At 30.4% G+C, this 15,941-nt stretch overlaps 3 protein-coding genes across 3 annotated transcripts; 2 read left to right on the plus strand and 1 right to left on the minus strand.

Moving 5' to 3' along the window:
• On the minus strand, nucleotides 1-4,881 carry LOC146886067 (uncharacterized). Its single transcript, XM_085673286.1, has 7 exons — nucleotides 4,838-4,881; nucleotides 2,917-3,015; nucleotides 2,378-2,636; nucleotides 2,088-2,300; nucleotides 1,915-2,007; nucleotides 1,733-1,834; nucleotides 1-444 (listed from the first exon to the last, which is right to left on the minus strand). The coding sequence occupies exons 1-7, from the start codon at nucleotides 4,879-4,881 to the stop codon at nucleotides 82-84; spliced, it is 1,173 nt and encodes a 390-aa protein (XP_085529412.1). The 3' UTR covers nucleotides 1-81.
• Nucleotides 4,804-5,874, plus strand: LOC114185959 (3'-5' exonuclease-like). The gene has a single exon (XM_028073949.2). It carries the CDS (start codon nucleotides 4,894-4,896, stop codon nucleotides 5,581-5,583), a length of 690 nt encoding a protein of 229 aa, XP_027929750.2. The 5' UTR covers nucleotides 4,804-4,893; the 3' UTR covers nucleotides 5,584-5,874.
• Nucleotides 5,875-8,075: 2,201 nt separating this feature from the next.
• On the plus strand, nucleotides 8,076-9,150 carry LOC114186314 (3'-5' exonuclease-like). Its single transcript, XM_028074372.2, has 2 exons — nucleotides 8,076-8,825; nucleotides 8,942-9,150. The coding sequence occupies exon 1, from the start codon at nucleotides 8,187-8,189 to the stop codon at nucleotides 8,823-8,825; it is 639 nt and encodes a 212-aa protein (XP_027930173.2). The 5' UTR covers nucleotides 8,076-8,186; the 3' UTR covers nucleotides 8,942-9,150.
• Nucleotides 9,151-15,941: the final 6,791 nt, after the last annotated feature.

Here is a 15,941-nt window from a genome sequence, read left to right on the forward strand (position 1 = left end):
TAATATAGTATATATGAGTAAGGGAAACTGAAATAAATTATGAGATCCACACAATAAGTTTAAGTAATTTACTAATGTAAATTATAACTCATTAATAGATGGACATACCAAACCAGCAACCATTGCAGCAACATGTTCTGGAACATCTTCTTTAGAAGCAATATAGGCAAGCAGTGCTTGCACTTGGTTCTTGACAGTTGCAAGTTCATTTTCAATCTTCACAAACTTATCTTTGTCATGTGGTGAAGCTGCATCAGGTGAAGCAAAGTTGATTCCTCTTATTCTTGTAGATGATTGCTGAAAAGTAAGAGTAGGACACGCGCCATACGAAAGTCCTCTAACCCGACCTGGATGCTCCTTTCCAAATATGACACCAATAGGATCATTTGGAGATATTTCAGATGCAGTTTCCAGATTTTTCAACATCAATTCATCAATTTTTTCCTGCATAAAAATAGGAATAATAATTCAACTTTAATTCATCAATTTTCAGTTTCCAATTTATTCTATCTCCAACACAACATTAACTCAAAATGGGATAAAACATGAACTACAGATCCTAGTATTTCATGAAGATTGAAGAAAATGATGAAGTGAGATATAAATACTTAATTTGTCGAGATGTTTGATGTTTGATTAAGAAAAAGATAAAAGTGTGTAACAAATTTATTAAAGGAATAATGTCTTTAATTAAGTATGCTTTGTAGTGGGTTTACAGTACCAAATCAGACACGTTGCTTACTTCTCAATTAGAGTATCAATCTACACTAATTAATATTCTCAATGCAATATGAATATTAGAGACCATGAGCATGCTAAACTACAACTGAATCATATAACACTCCAAATCAAGACCCTCTAATTGTGTCTCATTGCTCCTAAATGGCCTAGTTCTAACGCAGTTCCCACCCTGTTTCCATAACCCATTCTCAAAATGTGATGGGGCAAATGTCCTAAGAGACATTGTGCCTTTGAACTTCTCTAATGAGTTGTCCAAGAGACAGTAATGAGCATGCTAAAACTAAATGCAAAATGAGTTTAAAAGCAGAACTTGCATGAAACCTAAATGGTGCCAATAAAACCAATCTGTGATAGTAGAAAAACAATGCAATTCAGTAACATCAAACATAATTCAATTCATGACTTTTAACATATTTATGTACTGATTTTCCTTTTGCAGATCCAAAAGATGGCCTGAGGAAACTTGAAAATTCGTTTTTGCTTGGTCTAGACTTAGTTTTTGCTTTTATTTGTTCATCTCTTTGAATTTCAGTTCATTCCTCTTCCCACCAAAGCAGAGATATTTCAGATGTAATGTAAATGCATCATGCAATGAGGATAGGAAAAGAATATGTTGAAAGAACTCAGGCAGATGCGGTTACTACAGACAAAAACTGATGCAGAGTTTTACAGCAGAAAAATGCAGAGTTTTACAACAGAAAAATCACAATGCAAAGATGGTCCTGAATGCTGCAGATGTGCCATTATGAAATCAATACATGGATTAATCCAGCACAACACAAAATCAAATCTTGAACATCTGTAGAATATTTCAGATGTATCCACAGCACAACCCAAAATCAGAAATATTTCAGATGTATCCAGCACAACCCAAAATCAATTCATGGATTCAAGAAAAGCATGCTGTCATAACTTAATTAACAGAAAAGCATCCAAATTCAGTCATCTAATAATCCATATTTTAACAACTTAATGATATGAGTAAAGTTACCCCAATCTCCATAGCCTCGTCATTCACATAGGTGCCATTTTTTCTCTTATGAGTCACCTTCCACATTTCAGCTCTCCCAATATTCTTACCAAGCTCCAATTTCTAATATTCAAAGGAAATAATTTAAGTCAAACATCAGAATATTACTAAATTGAGAACAAAATATCAAAAAAAAAAAATACCAAATTTTCCCTTCTTCTTGACAAAGACATAGCACCACCCGTGTGAGGAATAGTTTGTCTTTTCCTGATATCTCTATTTCTATTACCCATTTCCTACCAAATGAAAAGGAAATCAGTTTTGTGGAAATTTAAATTGAAAATGTATGTAAATATAGTAATTACAATTTGTTTACCATTGTTGAAGGCTTGAGACGATAATCAACAAAAAGAGCCCATTGATCCATGGTAATCTCATCGGGAACATTCTTGATGAGATCATTTCTACTAAGAAGGGGGTCATAAAACTCATTCCACAGCTTCCATCTGTACTCCCTCCATAGTTTTCCAATTCTAGACATAACATCTCTTTTTGCCAAGTCCTCATTTATCTTGAAACAAAATCGAGGCTTCAAAGAATTCAAATGTTAGTCAATATTTATAATTTATATTTAATAGAAGAAATAACAATAGAGAGTTTAATTACCTTTAGACTTTCCCACACTTTGTCCTTGTAAGTATCTGGCACAGATGACCACCTTTCAAAACTTATAGGGAACAATATACAATTTGTTGCTAGCTGCCCACACACTCCAGCAAGAAGACCAGATGCTTCTCCAATTGGTTGATATTTATCATCATAATTCACAACCACACGTAATCCATTTGGCAAGTTGTGAGCATCCTTAACCTTGACCTTAAAGATAAAAGGAATAATATAGTAATAGAAGCCACACAAGTCAAAACTGATTGATGATAATTACAGAATGCCACCAATTAACATTGCAGATAAACCCTTTCATGCAATGATTAAATTTAGAAATGGAACATTTGGTAAGCCATGTGTCAACATTGATTGAAGACAAAATCAAACAAACGAGTATCAGTATAGCTGCAATAGCATATTAAGTTATTCCCAAAAAACCAAGCACAAAACGTTAGCTGCAATACCATAAATCAAGCAGAAAACCAGCACCCAAAAAAAAAAAGAAAAACAATACTGGAAGTGAAATTCAGAGGCCAAACCGGAACTGAAATTCGAGCTTCAGTGTGGTGGAGACAACAAGTGCGAGTTCCTCGCCCTTCGATGTCGAACTGCCGTTGTCCACCGCGCGAACCCTAATCCTACAATTGGCCACTCAAATCAAAAATTGGCAAGATTCAATTCAAAAAGGCAACACAAATTTGATGAATATCATACCAGAAACAGAAAATGAGTGGACTGAGGCGCAAATGCGAGCAATCAAACCTTTCTCCTTCAGAACGAGGTTGAAGAACCCAATGAGCAAATAAGAACGGAGGCAATCGTGGACTGATCGAGAAGGAAGGAGAAAAGAGAACGAGCTGAAACGAAGAGGTGAAATGAAGGAGAAAGGAGAAAGGAGAAACAAGCGAAATGGAGAAAGAGGCGAAATGGAGAGGTGAGTGATGGAGAGGTGAGTGACGGAGAGGTGAGTGACGGAGAGGTGAGTGATTTAGGGCGACCTGAAGGAGAAAGGAGAAAGGAGAGATGCGAATGAGACGCAGAGAAGGATGCGAGTTTGGTTTGACGCAGAGAGACGAGAGCTTAGTGATGAACGCAGAGAGAGTGAGAGTGAAGTGATTTGTTGGGTGTCAGCGAGAGAACAAAATTTTACCCAAAAAAAAAAAGAAAATATTTGTTGAGTGGGAAAATGAAATAAAAAAGAGAGGGAACAAAATTTTACCAAAAAAAAAGGAGGCATCGAGAAAAAAGTGAGATAGAAAATAATTTCATAAAATTATAAAAATAATATTTTATATAAAGTAACATTTCAAAATGACACAATTTGAAATAATAATATGACAATGTAAAAGATGGTGGTTAGAAACGCCATATTATACATTTACATTACGGCTGTTACCAAACTGACGTATTATACTGCGAAAAGCGACAGTTTTAATTAACCGTCATATTAAAATCATCATTATATACATGATTTTTTGTAGTGGTAATTGAAATGTCATATTTCAATTTTCTTAAAATTTTTAAAATCTTTCATCATATTCATGTTCTTAAGTCTTTGCTTTTTTTTTTATTACATTGATATCGAGATTATTTTTATTATTCCTTAATCTCTTATTTTAGTAGACCTTGACAAGTTGAGTAGTAGAAAAAGAAAGGTCACCGAAGAAAGAGCTATGTGCTAGATTAGCCTAATTAATGAGCTAAAATTTATTTATATCATATGTGTTGTCTTCATTTAATTATTAATCAACTATAAGCTAAAATTTATTTATATAATATGTGTGTTGTCTTCATTTAATTATTAATCAACTATAATTATTATATTATCATTTGTTTACGTGCACGCATAATATTAATATTTAGTTACGATCTTAATATTTCAAAATTTAAAATACATGTAAAAAATAAATTAAAATATATTTTCATAATATTTAATAATAACTCATATTTTCTTAATTTTAAAAATTTCAGCGTCTGAAATAATATATATCTTTTTATCATACTAATAGAATAATTAAATATTATATATATAACCATTATTTAGTTAAGAAAATTAAATAACTAATTATATATCATATTTATAATATTTAATATGTTTCATATAATAGATATCAACAATTAAAAATAAGTTATATTAAACGATCAATTCAAATAATACAATTCTCCTTATTTATTGGATATCTCTGTCTAAATTTTAGTTTTTTATCCGTCCATATTTATACAAACAAATTCTTAAAAGACTTGTTTTCTAAAAGAATATTAATAAAATATGAAAATTACCACTGTAATTTACGAAAAGTGTGTTTTTAACGTCCCAATGTTGAAAAAACGAGAAGGAAAAGTTATACAACCGTAAAACAAAAAACAAAAAACTGTATAAAACCGTACTGTTAAAGTTCAGATGTGGCCTCATAGAAATAGAAAGATGGTTCCTCTTCTCCTTTGTCACGCATAACATACCACTCCAAAATCAAAACCCTCTCTCCCTCTGTGATTCTCTGCATTTTAGTACAGAGATGGTAGACGAAAACGGCGTGCCGATTTGGATGCGCAACCAGTCCAACCCCGTGGTGGCGACTACAACCGTGGTGGACTACAACATCCGCAACAACACCTACAACCTATACGACGTCACTTTCGAATCCCACAACATCCATACCCTCGTCACCCACCACCCCTCCGAAGTCGATAGGTGGCTCTCCAACAACGCCGGCCGTCGCCAGGGCCTCATGGTGGGCCTGGACATTGAGTGGAGGCCCATAACTCAACCCAACACGCAAAATCCTGTAGCCACCCTCCAACTCTGCGTGGGTAACGCCTGCCTCGTCTTCCAGATTATTCACGCTCCTTATTTCTCCCACTCTCTCGGTTCCTTCCTCCAAGATCTTAACGTCACTTTCTTGGGCGTTGGGATACGCGCTGACGCCGAGAAGCTTCTTCGAGACTATGGCCTCCACGTGGCGAACGTGTGTGACCTTCGCTCTCTGGCTGAGGTTAAGCTTTGGCGTTACCCTCATCTGAGGCAGGCTGGGCTGAAGACACTGTGCCTCCATGTTCTCGGAGCGGAGGTTGAGAAGCCGCAGAGTATCAGCAGGAGTTTATGGGATAATCGCTGCCTCACCGCCGAACAGGTCAAGTATGCTGCCATTGATGCCTTTCTCTCCTATGAGATTGGACGCCGGTTGATTGAAAGCGAGATTTGGTAGTTCTCTTCTCCTATAGTTTCTCGCTGCTACCTTCGCTAGGTGAGTAGTAGCTTATGCTGTTTCTGTCATTTCTCACTATTATCTTTGCTACTTCTGCCGTTGCTGTCATTTCTCACTGTTACGTTTGCTTAGTAATTAGCCTCTGCAGTTTCTGTCATTTCTTACTGTTTCTTTGCGTGTTACGTTAGCTTTCCGAACGCCTGTTTTTATGTTTCTGAATTGAGACCTGCAATTACAGATATCTGTAATTCTGCTGTTTGCTATGATCATGGATTTATTACGCTTTTGTCAGTTTACTATTGTTGATTTGCATGCGGTTGTTGGTTATATTACCTACGATTTTAGTGTCATTAATGTTGTTGACCCTGGGTTTAATTGTGTTCATGGAAAATTTATGCAGATGTTAATTTTTTTTATGATTATTCGTTTTTTAACCACAAAACTATGGATTAATAAAATTTTAGTTTTTGTACCCGTGTAAACGAATCCAAAATCATTACAATGAATTTAATAACAACGCTATTTCTGTTATGGGTGTTATGGAATTCAAAGTAAATATGTTTGGTATATGAGAGTTAGTATTTTAACTCGAAAGCAGTTATATTTGTTTTAGTAGTTTGTTTGCATCTTAAATTTTTACAATTAATTTTTGTAGAGTATTTAAAATATTTTATGATAAATTTGTCGTTTAGATGAAAAGTTTAAAAAAATTAAAGTTTTATCCAAATGATTGGATTGATCAAAATTTATTACAATTAATAAGTTTTAAATTCTATATCTAAAAATTTTACTAACAACGCAATCGTTTATAGTTGTTATAGAATTCAAAGTAAAGCAATCGTTTATAGTTGTTATAGAATTCAAAGTAAAGATGTTTGGTATACGAGATTTAATATTTGATTTGAAAAGCAATTATATTTGTATTAATAGTTTGTTTGCATCTTAAATTTTGACATTGCATTATTCCTTTTTAGAGAATTTAAAATATTTTATAATAAAATATGTTACTTAGATAAAATAATTTTAAATTGAAATTTTAAATTTTATTAAAGTAATTGGATTGATTAAAGTTAAAGAAATCTATTTTTTATGTAAAAGTCTTACTAACAAGCAATCATAATCGTATATAACTTTTAAAGAATTCAAGTAAAGATGTTTTGTTTTGTATATCAGAATTCAACATAAAATTTAAATAGAATTATGATATTTTGGCAAAAAGGTGGTTGTCAAATAATAGTTTTCTTTATGAATTATTGTTATTTTCTTTTCCTTTACCGAATACTAATATAAAACGTTACTTTTTATTTTAAGAGATTTATGTGTTATAATTAAGTAATGGAGATGAAACATTCTCCCTCTTACAAAACCACATGTTTTTGTCAAGCTGTGTGTGCTCTAAATTTGTTGCACCATTAATGACTAATACAGTTAGTGACTGGTTTTTAACTTCTAATTACTTATTGCTGTAAATATTCCATTTAGTTCAGCTCAGTTAGTTGATGGGAAATATTTAACAGATTTAATATCTATTACAATTTACCTAGCCAAAGCGGGCGTTAGTCTTTATTGTAATATCCTTATTTAATATAATGTTACACTATAGAAAGTGAAAAGATAATTATTTATTATTTTGTATTGTACGTGACTTTTTTTTTTATTATATAGATAGAATAGAAAGAGAATAATTAAGTATATGCACTATGTGTTGTATTGAAAGTGTGTTGTAATATTTAAAAACAAATATTAAAAACAAAACAAAGTATTATACCGTTATACATTTTAATATGTATTTTTTTATAATCATTTTTGTTGAAAAATGCAATAATAACTTAAACAAAAATCGTTGTCCCCAACGTGTTCGAGTTTCCTTACAATTCATAACAAGGTAATTTTTTAATGTATTTTGTTGTTGAATTTTAAAATCAATTTATTAAAATTATATATTTAAATTTTAAAATTACAATCTTAATATTTCAAAATATAAAATACATGCGAAAAATAAATTAAAATATATTTTAAAACATACATCCCTATAATATTTATTAATAACTCATTTTCTTAGTTTAAAAATTTTCAGATTCATACATAATAATATATATCTTTTTATCGATATTGATAGAATGAAATATAATTAAATATTATATATATGAAAGCATTATTTAGTTAAAAAATCAAATAATTAATTATAGAGAATATTTATAGTATTTAATTAAGTTCATTACTATAAATATTAACAATCAACTCAGACAATAAAATTCTTATTTATTGGATATCTCTACCTAAAATTTATTTTTTCATCAGTCCCATATTTATAAAAGCAATTTCTTTAAAATTTTAGTTTTCTAAGAGAATACTAATTAAAATATGAAAAATATTACTGTAATTTAGGAGAAGTGTGTTTTTAACGCCAAATGTTGAAAAACGAAAAGGAAAAGATACACAACCCTAAAAAATTGAAGAGACTGTATAAAACCGTTCTATTAAAGTTGAAATGTGCCTTCATAGAGATAGAAATAGAAAGACGGTTCCTCTTCTCCCTTGTGACGCATTATATAGCTTTCCAAAATCAAAAACCCTCTGTGACTCCCTGCATTTTGGTAACGATGCACAACCGGTCCAACCCCGTGGCGACAACAAACGTGGTGAACTACACCACCTCCAGCAACACCTACGACCTATACGACGTCACTTTCGAAAACCGCACCATCCACACCCAAGTCACCCCCAACTCCTCCGAAGTCGACAGGTGGCTCTCCAGCAACGCCGGCCGTCGCCTGGGCCTCTTGGTGGGCCTGGACGTTGAGTGGAGGCCCAACACTCACCCCAACAGGCGAAACCCCATAGCCACCCTCCAACTATGCGTGGGTCATGCCTGCCTCATCTTCCATATTATCAACTCTCGTTTCATTCCCCGCTCTCTCGTTTCCTTCCTCCAAGATCCTAACGTTACTTTCTTGGGCGTTGGGATCCGCGCTGACGCCGATAAGCTTCTTGAAGACTATGGTCTCAACGTGGTGAACGTGTGTGATCTTCGTTCTCTGGCTGAGAGGCGTGTTCCTCATCTGATGCACGCTGGGTTGAAGATGCTGTGCCTCCATGTTCTCGGAGTGGAGGTTGAGAAGCCGCAGAGTGTCACCAGGAGTTTATGGGATAATCCCCAGCTCACCCCTGAACAGGTTAAGTATGCTGCCATTGATGCCTTTCTCTCCTATGAGATTGGACGCCTGTTGATGGGACGCTAGGTGAGTAGTTGCTTCTGCTGTTTCGTTTTCTGTCATCTATGGCTACAATTTTTGTTACGAGAGTAGCTTGTTCTGTTGTTTTCATTTCTGACTGTTACTTTTTTCTTGATAATTAGTCTCTGCGGTTTCTGTCATTTCTCGCTGTTACCCTCGCTAGGTGAGGTGAGTAGCTTATGCTGTTTGTTTCTGTCATTTCTTTCTGTTTTCTTTGCGTGTTATGTTAGCATTCCGAACGCCTGGTTTTATGTTTCTGAATTGAGGATCTGCAATTACAGATGTCTGTAATTCTGCTGTTTGTCATGATTCCACGGATTTTTTACGCTTTTATCAGTTTGCTGATGTTGATATGCATACGGATATTGGTTATATTACATACGATTTTGGATTTCAGTGCGATTAATGTTGACCCTGGGTTGAATTGTGTTCATGGAAAACTTTTGCAGATATTAATTTTTTTTTATTGATTATTCAATCTTTAACCAAGAAACTATGGATTAACAGAATTTTAGTTTTTTTAACAGTCTAACCGAATCCAAAATCATTACAATGAATTTAATCACAACGTAATTTCTGTTATCGGTCTTTTCAAAGTTTGTATGAGAGTTAATATTTGGCTTGAAAGCGGTTATATTTGTTTTAATAGTTTGTTTGCATCTTAAATTAAATTTTGACAATAAATTTTTTGGAGAATTTAATATATTTTACAATGAATTTGTTGTTTAGATAAAAAATTTTAAAAAAATTGAAATTTTATCAAAAGGTTTGGATTGATTAAAATTTATTAAAATTAATGTTTTAAATTCTATCTAAACTTTTTACTAACAACGCCATCGTTTATAGTTATAGAGTTCAATGTAAAGATGTTTTGTTTGGTATAATCCAGATTTAATATTTGATTCGAAAAGCAATTATATTCGTTTTATTCAAGATAAAATTTAAGTAGAACTATAAATTGGATTATGATATTTTGGCAAAGGTGAGTGTCAAATAAAAGTTTTCTTTATGAATTATTGCTATTTTCTTTTCCGAATACTAATATAAAACATTACGTTTATGAGAATTATATGTTATAAATAAATTATGGAGATGAAACATTCTTCGGCTTACAAAACCACATTTTTATACCCAGATCGTGTTGCCCTATGTTTTATTGCACCGTCATTCTTTTGTTAAATTACTTATTTTCAAAGTCTTATCCTCCTTACCTATATTCACCCTTTAATTATTTTCAAGATTTCCTATAATCAATTTTGCTTATAATTGTAATTCTTCATTTTGTTATCAACCTTGATGACTAATAAAGTTTGTGGCTGTTTAACACTTCTAATTACTTTTAGCCGCAACTAATTCCATTTGGTTCAACTAAGTTAATTTATGTGAAATATATAACACATTTATTATCTATTACAATTTAACTAGCTAAAGCACCGGCGTTAATCTTTATTATAGTATCTTTATTTAATACATTGTTAAACTATAAAAAATTAAAAGATAATTGTTTATTATTTTGTATTGTAGTAACTTTGTTTTGTTATATAGATAGAATAGAAAGAGAATAATTAAGTGTTGTATTGAAAGTGTGTTGTAATATATAAAAACAAATTTTAAAAACAAAACAAAGTATTATACTTTTATACATTTTAATATGTATTTTTATACGCATTTTTGTTGAAAAAGGCAACAATAACTTTAACAAAAATCGTTGTCCCCAACGTGTTCGAGCTTCCTTAATGTATTTATTTTTTAAATTACAATCAATTTAGTAAATGTACATATTTTAAGTAGACAACATAATTTACCTCTGAAAGATTTTGCTCAGTTATTTCTAGAATATATCATCCATGTTTTTATTGAGTTTCATACAAATCATTTAGTGTGATCTATTTGTGATATTTAAAATATGAGCTAATATATAATAATTAGTTGAATAATAATTAAAACATAGGAAATGTAAATATTTGGTTGTTTAAAGTTTTGTAATGTAGCAATTGTTAATTGATATTGAATTTTTACGAGTGTAATTTTGTCTATCTAACTCTTATTATAAGCTTTGGTTATCACGAAACCAAAATATATAATGACGTCAGTGGCGGATCTTGACCAACATTGTTGGAGGAGCCAAAATAATACGTTTAAAATTTATACATTTAATTATTATCACTAATATAATAAAAATGAATACATAATTTAGTATAACGATAACTAAAAAAAAAGATTACAAATAAATATATGGAAGACTTGAATTTGTATACCTATTTAAAAAAAAAGGACTAAAAAATAATTTTTCATAATCTAATAAAAAACTGAGAGACGTAAATACCAAAAGGAAATTCGATGATAATCAAACCACACTAAGATCCAGTTATAAAAAACACACAGTACAATATTTTTTCTTTTATATTCATAAAATAAAAAATTAATATGTAAGCTCATTAAATAAATTAATATACAATTATTAAACTAATATTTCACTATCATGTGATACGAGAGAGAATTACCTTTTTCTTTATTTTTTCGAGAATGGAAGACAAGAACTTATATATGAGAGCAAAAATAGTAGATCTTTTTCTCTTAAGAAATAAAAGAAAATAGGTGAAAATGGGAGATAAGAACAATTTGTGAGAAACTCAAGTCATATAATGAACCACAGTATCCGGTTATAAAAAAAAACACACACTAAGATACTTTTACTTCTATGTTCATAAAATAAAAGTTAATATAAAAGAGACTTATTAAATAATTTATTAAATTAATATTTCACTATCAAGTAAGATGAAAGAATTATCTAATTCTTTTACTCCTCGTGAATGAAAGAGAACAAAGAGAAATAAGAGCAAAAAATAGATATTTTTCTCTTCAAAAACAAAAAAAAAAATTAAGAATAAGAAATGAAAACAATTTATAAGCTCAAACTATAATGAAAAATAATAATAAAAGCATCTTGATAAATCTTTGTATTCTTTATTCTTTATTATATTTGATTTTATATTTAATTATTTATTAACATTAATTATTATATTTATAAAAGAAATAAAATATTTAATTTAATCATCATTAATTTATCATATATTATCTAATATTTATAATATATTATCTAATATTTTTAATATAAAAAAAATAAAATACCTAAAATTTAAAAAAAAAATCAAATTTTTGGGGGGCCATGGCCCCTCCCTGCTACCACAAACATCCGCCACTGAATGACGTAGTGATATTTTTGTAATTCTTACCAGTTTTTCTACCTCGATTCCCCTAATACCTGAGGCAAAATATATTTTTTGCCTCAATTAAAGAACACCCGCCGCCATAAAGCCTTTTAGGCTACAATTTCTCGAACCTGAAGAAAAAAGTTTGTTGATATTTCAAAAATGTCATTAGGAGAGTGACATTTGGCCTCGGGTTGCACTTAATCGATGCCAAAAATCCCTGTTTTACCTCAGTTAAAAATTGAACTGAGGTTATATACCAAGTTAGGGATTCAAAAACGCAAATGCACTGTTCTTCGTCTTCCATAACGTAATGCATTCGTTTTTTCTCCTCTGATTGTACCTTCGTCCACAACTGCCGTCATCTGTCCAACCTTCTTTCGCGTCGTCAGCCACCGTCGAGCCTCCTTCCATGCCGTTGCGATAATTTGGGTTCCACAACAACCACTAGTTCGTCCCACAAAGCCATTGGTTCAGCCCACACAACCTCCATCCCACGTCGTCAACAACTCTTCATTTTCCCCAAAGCTCCTCCATTGTTTGTCTGTCTCTTGTGCCACTATTTCTCCCATTTTGGCAAGCCATTGTTGCTAAGAATATGGGGTTGAATGATCTATATAGGTTTATAGACTCTCAACTCATGAAGGCAACAAGTTTGATGACACCGTAGTATATGTGGCCAAATGTCTTCAATGAGGAAAAAAAATTATTTTGTCCCTTATATTGCTGGGTAAGTCATCTTTGTTAACTTGTGAATATAATCTGTCATTTTAACGCATAACAATGAATTTATTTTCTTTTCAGGTGTCATTGACACCTACTTGTAGTTTTCCTAAGGGAGAACCTTGCTATGTGGTTTTGTTCTTTGTATCGCTCTCCCCCAACAAGGTTACACAAGTGATAAATTGGTAAGAACCTCAATGTAAATCTTATGAATATTCTTTATATAAATGTATCCTAACACATTCCTTTTATTATAGTTCAATTGTTGGACATAACATGTTGTTAGGGAGAGTAACGACTAAGACAAATGTCGTTCCCTCCAGGTTTGGTATTTTTATCCATATATTTATAGTTGTTTGATTAGATTTTCTTCCTAATTAATTATAATAATGTTGATATATTGTAGTGTAATAGACAAACATGCTCTTGTGAGTGCAGTTACTATGTAATGCAATTGATGACAACCATTATGCGTGCTCGTATTATAACTAATTGGGAAACTATAATATGTATTTGAATGGAAACAAATACTTTGTAATATTGTCTTTCAATATACTAACTGAAGTTAATATCCTATTTTACATACATTCAAGAGTATTATACCAATTCTCGCGAAGTCCATAAAGTTTGGTAGGATAACATGTGCCAAATTTATAATTCAGATATACAATAATTTTGATTAGGATATTGACTTGTTGTTACAAAACACTTTTAAATGTATTTGGATTGTGGATGATGCTATGTTTCATAAAATATATAGTTTTGTTTTTGTTCTGTTCTATTTGGTTTGCTGAAAAATTATGAAGGTTAAAAAATGTGGGAAAATAAACAAACAGAAAATTTATTTAAAAAGTTAATAGGATATACGACTTTTGTTCCTACTCCAACCGAAGCAGAAAGCTACATACAGTCTCGATTCAGACTACAACATAGGCGAAAAAGTACACCATATGACTTTGATTCAGGCTGCAACCGAAGCCAAAAGTCATTCGCATTTTAAAAATTAAATTTGAAATTTTGGACTATGGCTTCGATTCCATGGAAAAAAAAGACAGAAAGGGGGACTATATGGCTTTGGTTCTAGCTGAGCAACGGTGGCGGATCTTGACTAAAATTGTTCGGGGAGCCAAAATAATACATCCAAAATTTATACATTTCATTATTGTCACTAACACAATAAAAATGAATACATAACTTAATATAACGATAATCTAATAAAAATGAATCTATTCTTTTATTCTTCATCAATATACCTATTTTAAAAAAATAATACTAAAAAATGATTTATCATAATCTAATAAAAAATTGAGAGACATAAATACCAAAAGAAAATTCGATGATAATCAAACCACACTTAAAATTCAATTATGAAAAACACACAATACATTCATTTTTTCTTCTATGTTCATAAAATAAAAAATTAATATAAAAGAGGCTCATTAAATAAATTATTAAACTAATATTTCACTATCAAGTGAGACAAAAGAGAATTACCTTCTTATTTATTGCTTCGAGGACGAAAGAGAACATTTGAGAGATGAGAGCAAAAATAATTGATTTTTTTCTCTTCAGAAACAAAAGAAAATAGATAAGAATGGAAAATGAGAACAATTTGTAAGAAACTCAAGACATAAACATATAAAAGAGGCTCATTAAATAAATTATTAAACTAATATTTCACTATCAAAGACGAAAGAATTACTTTCTTTTTTTCTCCCTCGAGGATGGAAGAGAATAAAGGAGAAATAGGAGAAAAAATAATAGATCTTTTTCTTTTCAGAAACAAAAAGAAAAATATATGAGAATGAAATGTGAGAACAATTTATGAAAAATACAACTTATAATGAAAACAAATAATATAAAATATCTTGATAAATATTTTTAATCTTTATTCTTTATTATATTTGATTTTATATTTTATTATTTATTAGTATTAATTATTATGTTTATAAAAGAAATAAAATATTTGATTTAATATTTATAACAAAATAAAATAAAAATACCTAATATCTATAATAAAAAAATAAAAATACCTATTATAAAAAAAATTTCAAAATTTGGGGGGGCCAAGGCCCCTCCCTGTCACCATAATAATCTGCCATTGTTGAGCAAGAAAGAGGAGTTTCTACCTCAGGTGACACTAGAAGCCAGAACCTGATCTTTTTTTGCCTTGACCTTATATGCCTCAGTTCTGAAACAAAAATAAAATGACATAAAATAACCGTAGTCAAATACCCATCCTAGTGTTTCTTACATTTTATTATTGAGAAAACAATTCATTAGAATATATGCATTATTACAGGTAAAATTGAATAATTAACATAATTTAGAAAGTTTACGTGTACTTGTATGTTTGTTACATATTTATCTTTTTAAACAATAATTCTTTTTTTTTTATATATTTGAAATTGAGTTTTATTTGTTTTCTCAATGAAATCCTATTCATTAAATCAAATCGTAGACAAAGAGTTTACAAAGGAAATTTTTATTTATACAAATAAACAATGCCATTATCAAGATTATAATGCATATATGTTTCATCTTATTATTATTATAAACTTTAATTACTTTTATTAATTTGTCAATTAGCCCCACTGATTCAAGTGACTTTTCATCCTTCTAAGCTTTTGTTTGTTTTTTAAATTTAGTTTCGTACAATAAAAATCAAGTATTAAAAAATTAAAAATAAACGTATCTGAATATAAAAATATTATCAATATGTTATTCATATAAGTAAATGTTTAAATGCTTTTTATTCTTACAAATTTAATTTAACTATAAGAGCTTGTATTTTACGTTACTTAAGTGTGATGAAATTTATTTAGTATTTAATCCAACGATGTTTAATTCAGTAACATAATACTGTATATACATATACATGTTTGTACGTCACACATACATAAAAGAGGACAATGTCTGACTTCAAGAGAACAAAATGATTTTATAAATATTTTTTTTCTGAAAAGTTTTCATCTTATCTTTTAACTGTCCTTTTATAATAAGAATTTTTATAGAATTTGAGATTTTTATTTTTACTTCAATTTTTATAGAATTTGAGATTTTTATTTTTACAAGTAACATATAATTAATCATGACCGAAAACATGTTGCTAAAGAAAAATCCGAATGTATGATATAAATGTAAAGAATACACTTTTTGTTTTCTTATGTTTAATTCTAAGTTCTCG

The sequence above is a fragment of the Vigna unguiculata genome, chromosome 5 (genome assembly GCF_037176805.1).
Source record: "Vigna unguiculata cultivar grain cowpea cultivar isolate G323 ecotype 2 chromosome 5, ASM3717680v1, whole genome shotgun sequence".
Classification (NCBI taxonomy): Eukaryota; Viridiplantae; Streptophyta; class Magnoliopsida; order Fabales; family Fabaceae; genus Vigna; species Vigna unguiculata.

Coding starts and splice junctions, on each gene's coding strand:
- LOC114186314 (XM_028074372.2), top strand. CDS start 8,187: ATGCACAACCGGTCCAACCCCGTGGCGACAACAAACGTGGTGAACTAC.
- LOC146886067 (XM_085673286.1), bottom strand. CDS start 4,881: ATGCAGAGAATCACAGAGGGAGAGAGGGTTTTGATTTTGGAGTG. Junction 3,016..4,837: donor AGGGTTTTGATTTTGGAGTG/GTATGTTATGCG, acceptor GGCCAATTGTAG/GATTAGGGTTCGCGCGGTGG. Junction 2,008..2,087: donor GTCTCAAGCCTTCAACAATG/GTAAACAAATTG, acceptor TTCATTTGGTAG/GAAATGGGTAATAGAAATAG.
- LOC114185959 (XM_028073949.2), top strand. CDS start 4,894: ATGGTAGACGAAAACGGCGTGCCGATTTGGATGCGCAACCAGTCCAAC.